This window comes from Cydia pomonella, chromosome 13 (genome assembly GCF_033807575.1).
Source record: "Cydia pomonella isolate Wapato2018A chromosome 13, ilCydPomo1, whole genome shotgun sequence".
Classification (NCBI taxonomy): domain Eukaryota; kingdom Metazoa; phylum Arthropoda; class Insecta; order Lepidoptera; family Tortricidae; genus Cydia; species Cydia pomonella.
The window spans coordinates 15422448-15433400 of record NC_084715.1 but is presented as its reverse complement, the minus strand read 5'-3'; the positions used below and the strand labels follow the sequence as shown (position 1 = coordinate 15433400).

At 36.4% G+C, this 10953-nt stretch overlaps 2 protein-coding genes across 3 annotated transcripts in view; both read right to left on the bottom strand.

The window, feature by feature from the left end:
* LOC133524337 (serine/threonine-protein kinase S6KL) overlaps window positions 1-10953 on the bottom strand; it is a 114595-nt gene that overhangs the window by 95303 nt on the left and 8339 nt on the right. For both annotated transcript variants that reach the window (XM_061860301.1, XM_061860302.1), the window contains exon 7: window positions 2496-2584. In XM_061860301.1, the coding sequence (XP_061716285.1) occupies window positions 2496-2584 (89 nt within the window). The remainder of the gene's footprint in view (window positions 1-2495; window positions 2585-10953) is intronic.
* Window positions 5856-10253, bottom strand: LOC133524341 (autophagy-related protein 101). Its single transcript, XM_061860311.1, has one exon. It carries the CDS (start codon window positions 10118-10120, stop codon window positions 9458-9460), a length of 663 nt encoding a protein of 220 aa, XP_061716295.1. The 5' UTR covers window positions 10121-10253; the 3' UTR covers window positions 5856-9457.

The following is a 10953-nucleotide window of genomic DNA, read 5'->3' as shown; positions in this document are numbered from 1 at the left end:
ATTACATGAAATGGTGCGAAATATTTGACTCCACCTAGCTTGAATCAGGTTCGCAGCCTCTTATTAAGATGTAGGTATAGCTGAACATCGAATGTGCCAACAACATTTACCTAAAAGCGGTCACGGGGGGTAAGAGGCGCCGTATCAATGAACATTCGCAATTATCCGCTGTCCAGAATTATCTCCCCTAAATGTCCTTAGCTGCCTGCTTACTGCCGGTTTTCTTAATGTAGTAATCTGAATTCATTTTAGGTAGACGACTGGTTTAGGTTAGGTTAGGTTTAGGTAAACCAATTTAAATAACAAAAATAAGTATGTACCTATTTATAGCTACTGGCATGAAGTATTGATTGAACATAGTCTGCAAACATCTCTGTGTAGATAACTTTTAACAAGTTATTTTAAGTACGAGTATTCCAGCTAATTGTAGCAGCGTCGGAAACAATTGAAGAAGATAATAGCAGCGCCTATCATGGAATCTAAGCGGAAATCTGTGGTTTCAACTTCGCCTGGCGTTAAAACGCGTGTCGTGTTCAGCCGTTCTGGGAGAAATCTTAAAGTAGGTATTAAGTAAGGTCAAGTTAAAATTAATACTAGAAAATAATCCTGTAGAAATATTACTAACGATGAGATGGCGAAAGACTATTTTCGCGCTACTAAAATTGAAATGATGTCAAAAGCAACAGTCTTATATGTTGTTATACGCGTAGGTATAATACATGTACCTACTGTACATGCAAGAATGAACTTATCATATAAATTGAACCGATAAATTGAATCCCACCGAAGTTTTGATAAGAATTTAAAGTTCATAACATGTTCACTGTTAAAAATATCAGATCTCTAAATGATGATAAAGATAAAGGATATTGGTAAAAATCCGGCTAACTGCGTGTCGGACCACACGTAGGGCTCCGGCATACAAGCAAAAAACCGTATATTCGCGACACTTACTTCATTTTAATAAAAAAAATAGTGTTCAAATATCATTTTAATGGCTCAACAGATCATGATCAAGTATTTATCAAGCATTTTTTTACACACCACGGGTCAGTTCATTCTTCTAGACATAATTGGACTTCTAGAACGATTTACAAAAGTGTTACAGTTACCAATTAGTTTCTTCTGGAGTCCGGTTTTTTATTCTACTTGAGTTTATTAAATAAGTAAAAAAAATAGTACAGATCGGCGGTCCGGATCCGGAACACGGTGCACCATTTAGTGACCCCTGATCTAGCAGCTCACAAAATACCTATGCACATTCCAAATTTCATTAAAATATAGTAATACTTATACCTTATAGGTAGTTTCCGAATACAATGGCTGTGACACACGGTACGGAAATGACCATCGAAACTATAAGGGTGCTTTTTTGCCAACAATCCAAAAAGGATGACTAGGCTTGTATATTTCCTGAGTTAATGTACCTACTAACTAATATCTTCCCAAAAATTTGGGCTCTTTACTGTTACCAAAATCGGAGTTATGTGGGATAGAAATAATTACAAAAATAGCATCGTGAAAAACTAGTTCTTTTATGCTCTTTGCCCTGTCTTGGCGAAGCCCTACCGTGCCACTTTAGATCAAATGAGTTGAATTATTGCGGAATAGACTAAGGAAGGTACTATTAAGGGTAATCTGAAAATATCCGTTTAAGCATACATAATACCGAAATGTTTCGCTAAGTAAATTGCTAGGAATGATTGATTTATTGATAGGATCTGCCTTCGCCGTTTTTTTCTACTAACTTCTTAGAAATATACATAAATTCGGCAATATTTTTTGCGAGCACACATAAAATAAAAAGATTTTCATTAAGATTAACTGCTTTATACAATGTCAATAAATGTTTGAAAAACGGTTATATACAATACAGTAACGTTACTGTTTGAACATTTCTAAGTAGGTATTGAAAACACACACACACAACTGATCCAAATTTTTTGTATGGAAAACTGAGGATACTGTTTTTTATATTTAATAGTCCTCGTAATTCTGAGTCGCAGTAGTTTATAATTTCTCTAAAAAAGATAATGCTACATTTTTTTTCTAAAAACCCCAACGTACGTGAGCCATCAATGCATGTTGAAGATCTAATTTAATTTCAATGGTAAGTATGTAACTATGTACATATAACGTTGGTTATTGGTATCGATATAGTTTAGAGGCCCGAGGAAGGACATATGATAGTTTTTAGGGTTCCGTACCCAAAGGGACCCTATTACTAAGACTCACTGTCCGTGTGACTTTCTGTCACCACAGTTGAAATTTTCACAGATTATGTATTTCTGTTGCCGCTATAACAAATACTACTCGTAAAACGTAAAACCAGAATAAAATATTTAAGTGGGGTTCCCATACAACAAAATTGATTTTTTGCCGTTTCTTGCGGAATGGTACGGAACCCTTCGTGCGCGAGTCTGACTCGCACTTGGCCATTGTTTATCAATCATCATCATCCCACGCAGAAGTTAGTAAAAAATAGGTTTACTTACTTGACCAGTCAGCATTCGACAGGCGACGACGCCCAAAGACCACCAGTCCACTGCATGGCCGTAAGGCTCTCGGCTCAGTATTTCGGGGGCTGCGAACAAACCGTAAAGATATACATATATTTTCCAAAGAAAGGGTTTGCTCATTTTGCTATAGTAAATAGATAGGTATCTGAATAGAAGAGATTTAGTATTAGTAAAATACGTAGATTTGGTGCTGTCAGGAGTCTTAAAACGTGATATTAATTTCTGTCCCTCACGGGCGCACGCGTGTCGCATATCTACAGAAATTATACTACATCTACGCTAGACACAAATATGGTTTATGTTGATATTATAATTATGTACATGATTATGCTCTCTTCTATTCAAATTTACTATGTTAGAGCAGCAAACATTCAAACTTCTTGTGCTCGATGCAACTAGCATTCCTCCATTCACACTTATAAAATAAATGAAAAATATAAAATTACTTATCGATGGTAGGAACTTCTCGATGTGTGGAGCACACGAAGTCTTCCTGTTTGGGCTCCTCTTGCACAACATTCACATAGCACACCAACCGTCCAGATTGTAGCGTACTTTTTAAAGTATTTTTTAACCAAATATGTTTTTTTTTTAATATCAGATAAAATGTACGACGGATATATGTTACATATAGGGATTGCAATCCGGTCCGGCGGATCCGGTAATCCGGCCGGATCCGGCACTTTTCAGGAGCTACCGGATCCGGTAAAAATCACCGGATCCGGACCGGATCCGGTATAATAAAAAAACGCCTAAATACAGCACGCGCTGTGCGTTTCAGATGATGAAAAGGCAACGGATACGAGGTATGAAGTTGAACAGAACAAAAAACGAATGAAAAAGTTTAAATTTAGTAAGATAAAAATATATTTATTATGACGATGACTGGGAACAGAAGAGGATTTCTTCTTCTTTCATGTTGGTGGCACGATATGACGATTACATAAATACTGTAATAGAAGGAAAAATGAAAGGATGGAGATGCCATGGAAGGTATTTGTAATTTATGCTAAAGAGAAGGTTCATGTCGTGTCATAATGTTGTGATAGGAGATTAACCGACTACAGTTGGGCTCATCAATATGTGTGAATGAAGAATATATGATAATATTGATAATCTTTAGTTTTCTCCGATATATGTATATATATGATAAAATATAGATTCTTTTCTATTCAAATTTAAGAGAGAATCTTTTGTCTTTACAATTTCATCCAATCTTATGCAATTTCCTTCATCTCCTGGTACATGCTACTCTACGTCCAGCCAATTCTTTATTTGATCTATGTAACTTTCCCTTTCCGCGATGGTTTTCAATCCTACATTCTATTATTTTTCGCATGAGATCGTCGTGTCATGTGTTGTTCCTTATAATTTGACCAATATACTTTTCCATAAATTAAAAAAAAATACAATTTTTTAAGTCATACAGTCTACTACTTTTTCGGACAAATAAATTAGAGCAAGATAATACTAGAGCGCATTTAATATCATAATTGGTTAAAAGTAAAATATCTTCGTTAAAAGTAATAAATAATAGTAAGCGTAGGAGTTGAAAATAGAGTTCCGGTTACTCTGGTTATAATATTAGCGGAAAATCGTTGAGCATTAGACTTTTTGTTTGCCACGATATCTATTGTCGAGTAGCAGTCCTGAGAGTTCCGCTACTCGATGCTAAATAGATGTCGACTACGAAAATAATAAGCGTTTTGGTACCAAAACTGATGTATGGAGTGTGCAATCTATGTAATTCTTATTTCTCTATGCTAGAATGGATGTGAACGTTAGAGTTTGTGAGGAAAGAGAAGAGTCGTGGAATGTATGGAGCCAAATACATTCCACGACTCTTCTCTTTCCGAACAGACTCTACAAAGAATTCAATCAAAGAACAGTTACGAAAACTTGTCCTTTCAAGGAGCTCTAATTCCCACCCCACATCCCATCATCAGGCTTTGGAAACTAAGCAAATTTATAATTGTAAACGATAATTTGAGCACTTTTGAATGGTAAAATATAATAAATTACCGATTTAAAAATTTTTTTTTAAAGTGATATTGACATTGTGACACTTTTTACTACCAAGTTCTATTTTATTGTTAAGAAGTTTTTTATTAACTGCAAATTATAGATTTAGGAATACGTATTACGCAAAAAACTAGAAAAATATGTCATTTAATTAACTTTTATATCCCTATACCAAACCGGATCCGGTCCGGCCGGATCCGGCCGGACTACGGCCAAAATCCGGCCGGATCCGGCCGGATTGAAAACCAATCCGGTTTGCAATCCCTAGTTACATACAATAACTTCATCTTTCCGTTGGTTCTATGAAACTTCTATGACTTATTAACCTCTTGTATGTGTATTAAAAAGAACCTGGTGAAATTTTTAATATTTTTTTTCGAGAACCTATATCACAACCGTGGTTTGGACAAGAACCCACGATTTTTGACCACCCCACACACATGAATTGATTACACACAAAACAGTGTTCGTTCTTCATTAATGGCATCTTTTTATTCTTTCATAGCGTGAAACATCAATCAGGAGCGTCGACTTTGTTCAGACGTTTATAACTTAAACATACTATTAATGAAGCTCATTATCATCTTATTTCCATTGCTATTTCATTGTGTCAAATGATCAAATTAACGTGAAAATATTGGTAGGTATACTATGTGCGAAGAAGAGACGCTTTCCATATGGATTTGCGTACATCGCTGGATTATATTGCTGTCAAGCGCGCATAGTGACATTGACAACCGGCATCATGGGCGGGACAGCAATATAATTATGCGCGTGCAATAAAGATGTCAACAGGCGGGTCAATGTACGAATATCTATATGGAAAGCGTCTCTGCTTTGACAAAAGAGATATGGTGGTCCTGTTTCGAAACCTACAAAAATTACCGTATTTTTTAACTCTCCGCCGAATTGTATTAAGCTACAAGTTAAAGTTAAAAAAAAGTGGATGTGACATAAACGGACAGACAGACGGACATGACGAATCTATAAGGGTTCCGTTTTTTGCAATTTGGCTACGGAACCCTAAAAACGACGTATGACACGCGCTGGACTCGAATAACGAGCGGCGTTTGGCCAGTGTTATAGTTTTACAGTTGTAAAATTGTAGCTTTATACAATGCGGTGTTACCGTTTTCTTTAAAAAATACTTTAAATCAGGAGTACACAAAACTTTTCCAGAGTTACAAAATTTACCAAAAAAAAGTATACAAATTATGTTTATATAAAATAATTATAACCACTCCTGCTTTACCGTATCGGGAAATAATTAATAGTTTTGTTTTAACATTAAAAAATAATACAAAAACATAATACTTCATTGTTAATTCATATATTTATATATAAATTATCACAAGACTAAGATTTCAGCTTATTTTGAACTTGCACATCACAACATATACCTCCCGTGTCGCCATCGCATATAATCTAATATATAACAGCCGTCATGTATTCAGCTTCTCTTCAGACATATATAATCTTTCAAATAAGGCCATAGCAAGTTACAATGTGCAGAAAACTGGCGTTCTTAACGAAAAGGGACCGCATAGTCTATACTACAGCACATAGAACTTCGTACATCGACCTTTGATATCTCTATTACTCACTCAAAATTATATTGCCGTCACACACGCGCAACTTTCCGCGTGAGTAACAGAGGCAAGTAATAAGGAGGTGAATGTACGAAATTATTCATGTCCGATGATGTTACTTTATTAATAGATTTAAAGAATATAAACAAACAAAAATAAAATCTACGTTATTTGGCCAATTATGTGATAAATACAAATGGTTGTTACAGAATATTGTTTTGTTTACATTCTTTAATATGCCTTAACACAATAGAGCGCTTACTTTGAAGTATTTAGCTCCAATGAGGCGGCTTTTCTTTAAGAACGACACAAATGACTATTTACAATGTGCTCCACACTTCGGGCTTTTGAATGAGGCACGCAATCGAATAAAATATATTGTCTTATCACCAATATTGTAAATAAAATGTTACAAGGTACTCCCTGATATGAAACGAATGCCGTGAGGGGCTACAAGTAGGATAACATACGCTACATCGTGACTGGCTCGAGCTGATTCCTTTGAAATCTAATCCAATCAAATCAGCGGCATCTTTCGGACAACGGCGGCGTTCCGCTCTCAATCAAGATCTCAAACGTAGAACGGAACACATAATCATTTCGTCAGTTTATTTTTAACATTATCATAGCGATTTTGATGTCGCAGGTTCTCGCCAGCGAGCTATCGGACATCCCACTGGTAAATGTATAAAGAACACTTAAACGAGTTCATTGAGCAAGGTACCATTACCATGTAACGTATGTCACCCTCAAATCAGTACATCAGGCTGCTTAGCCAACATGCCAATCTTTAACGCTCCGTAGCGTACCGTAGTCATTTCTCTATCACTCTTACATATTAGTGCAACAGTGAGTTGCGTTTCGTTCGCTACGGAGCGTAAACGATTGGCATGTTGGCTACGCACCCAGTTCAGTAAAAATAAAAAAGCGTCCAACGACCTACAGAAGTTTAAAAAGATTCAAAGGTATGTACAGCCTCATCTTTGGTGACAAAGTTATATAGTGATAAATATAGATAAATAGATAGGTACTATAATCCAATAGAGATGCAAACACGCCTAAGCTAGTCACAAAATGAGGTAGGAGTAAAAATCAGAAGTTCGTGGATGGACTCGCAGCAATGCCCGTCTAATGACCTCAAAGTAATGGAAACAAAAACCATTGCTTGACAAAATCAAGGTTTAGGTGTTTTATGTCGTGTACAGTAAGCTGCAGAGATAACCGACCCCTGCATATAAACTTGTTTGCAGGGGCGGTCAGTTATCTCTGCAGCTTACTGTACATTATTCTGCGGGCCTATTGTCCGTGGAACAACACTCATACTTAGAAATTGTTTGAAATTGCAACTTAAAATTTATGCGACGTTGAGATGCACGGAGTGTTCCACGGAAAAAATCGCATTTACTACTGTATTTAAAATTATGTGCTCCGCTCATAATTACATATTTTTGCCGTGCCATCATAGCCGTACTAAACACGTGTTATAGTAGCCTTTATCGAGTGATCAATGACGGACTAAATCAATGAGAGTCAAATATTAAATTATATTTATTACTACCTCTGGTTTTAACTATAAAAATAGTTTCAGAAAGTGACGTACGTATGCTTTATCTTGTAAGCGTTATCACGAGATAAAGGCGACTGTAATAGGCCCGCTGACATAAATTTAGAATTTGATCCACATGACACGTGGAGCCTAAAACACATTCATTTCAGTTATAGATTAAATTCAAGAGAACAATAACGACGACAAACTAAAAGGGAAAACTTTTTAACTTAACAACACAAAATTGCAAACTAATACATCTACTATTCTTACGACTATGAGACGTTTCATGCACCTTTATCTAAGCTATCGTTAAAACTACACACACCCAAATAGACGATCACTGTGAGACAATTACATCTACATCTCTAACATACCTTAATATAAATCGGTTTTATTATATAATTCAATGAGAAAATCTACAATAAGTTGATCTGTACATTGTCTTAAAACTGTAGTTATACTATTATACACAATGTGCAATGACAATTCTAAGAATACATATATTTAAAGTTCTCGACAATGGCTCAATAAGTATAAATCTAAATTACTTTTCACAAATAAAATAATTCCGAAATATGTTTTTTTTTATTCATAAATTTTCGTTTTCGTTAGCTATATCACAAAAGCTTCTATTTTAATATAAAAATACACACGAAATAGTCAAATGACTTTACTAAATTAGACTGAGCGAGTACATCACTCAGCGATATCTCTAAGCGTCCTACAATAGCGAACACTATACACAGACTGCCACCAAATAGATATACATACTTACTTAAATAAATATTTTATCGTGCATTTACACTGGTGTCGCGGGTTAATAAATATACCTACCCCATAAAACTATATTAATTGCAACAATAAATTGTTTCTTTCGTCATGAATAACTAGACAACTAGCTATTGAAACTTCTACAGTGCAGAACATGAATCCTCCGAAGCGAGCTCATAAGTAAACGATAGGCGAAAAACCTTAAATAAATCATATAAATGAGTGGACACATCAACCAGCCTTCTGAGTCATAGCTCTAAAAAAATTACAACTAAATTTACTTACTAAGATTTAAGACATAGCTTTCATATAAGCGTAAGAACGAATACTTTTGCTTCATTCCACCATTTTTTATTTAATTTACTTCTGCATTTAAAATTGCTTGAAGAAATTAGCAAAAGTATTGTTATTATCAATTATAAACAAACAAAACTATTTACAATCGTAGAGCCGTGTTGGTAATAAATAAAACAAGTGCGACACGGCGCTACGCTTCAAACAAACTCTACTTACGACAAATAATAACTGTGCGACCGAAAACATTTACATAAGTACAATCTATAATTTGTTAATATTGCTGCGTATATCAAGGATTATTATGTATGTCAATATTTAAAAAAAAAAAATTACACTTGCCTTATTACATAGAATAAAACATGAATTACTTAATTACATTTATAATTGTCCATCATTATTTACAATTTACAATGTCCGATTAAAATTTTGATGTACAATTTAATATTTATATAAAGCGGAATAGCGAATATTTTATATCACACGTCGATTTAGACATAGCTAAAAAATAGGGAATTTGGGCATTGCCGATTATATTTTAGGGGCCCTTTTTGATACACCCAGAGTCTATAGCTACGCTAGTGAAAGCGTTTCGAGGCAGTTTAAAACCCGCCTTTATATTACCCAGGCCTTTAAATTGGGGATCATTTGGGTGCAATTTACACAAGGAGATGTTTTGTGCAAACATGTTATAGATAGTATAGAGATAGACATCACAAAGAAAGCGTATCTCGGATCAGTTTGCGGACAGTGTTGCCCACTGTGAGCGGCGGCGCGCCAGACAAATTATAATGGATCTTGAACAGATAAGGTTGGATATCGGGGTACGAAGTATCGAAGATTAGGTCCGCGTCGGAACGACTCGGCATCTTCGGCACGTATTCGTGTCGATTGATGATCTCGGTGATGAAGACTATTTTGTCTTGGAGCATTTCGACGACGCCCTCGTGCTGCGCGCGCATGTCGTGCTCGGAGCGGGCCTCGGCCAGCTCGCAGTACACCGTCCACACCTCCCAGGGCACGCATTCGGGTTGGAACGGCCAGCGGGCGCGTCGCTTTTGGAAGAACTCTAAACTGATAGAACCGCGAGGGGTAGCTGTGTTTTCGGCGCCGCGAAGCAAGTCAGAAAAGTCGGATATTTCGCGTTTGACGTTCCTCCCGAGCGCTTCGGACTCGCAGCACACGTACGTGAAGTCTATAAAGTCGCAGTCGACGTCTACGTAGCTGACGGTGCGTATAGAGTAGCTCTCCTCGTTGTTGTAGGTGAACTTGCCGCTGGAGCGATGGAACAGAACGGTATGGAAGATGCTGGCGACCACCTCGTCCACCTGCCGACCCTCCATGGACAGCTCGAACGCGATGCTCCGAGCGTTCATCTCGGGGTCACTGACCTCCGACTGACATAATCACTCGGACGGTGCGGCTACTGGCGACTGAAGGAGATTGTTGGGAAATAATTGACGCGAGCGAAGCACTGATCCATTTCACTTTTAAAATAGGTAATTTGTCAAGTCCCACGCTGAAATGGAAAATGACCGCTTTAGTCGGTGCCGTTTAACCCATATATTATAATACATGTAGAAAATCGTTTTAAAAACAGATTATTTATCTGATGTTTGCCTTGTTTGCCTAAATGTAATTAAGGAAAAAAAAAATTTGGGACCATGACACAATAATATGAATTTAAAATGCCGAAAAAGATAATGATTAGGTTTACCACAAGCATGTGGTTAAAGCTTTTGGAAGAATTATTGTATCTTTCATTATATAACAATAGTTATAATAATGACGATATCAGCAGCGGTATCAAGGTCATATTTTTATCACCTGTCACGTTATGCGTCACTTTCGCACTAACTTACTTGTTAGAACGTGACAGGCATGGTGACAAATGAAAAAAAGCTGGCCTTCTTAGCCCTTCAGAGCCATCATTTCTACAAGGAGGGCCCGAAAACCTGATGAACGTTAACCAAAATAATGACGCGCAATTGGAGTTTACTATTTTCATGCGCAAATGACATACGTCTTTGTCAAATGGTATGTACGAGTCAAGGAGCATATACATGAAGCTACCGAATTAAATTGATTTATTTTCCCCAACAATTATTTAATTAAAAGATAAAATCGGATCTAAATATGTTTACTCGTAATACCATTTAATACAATATATACTTAAATACGTTGTCTAAATCTACAGGGTTATAATCAC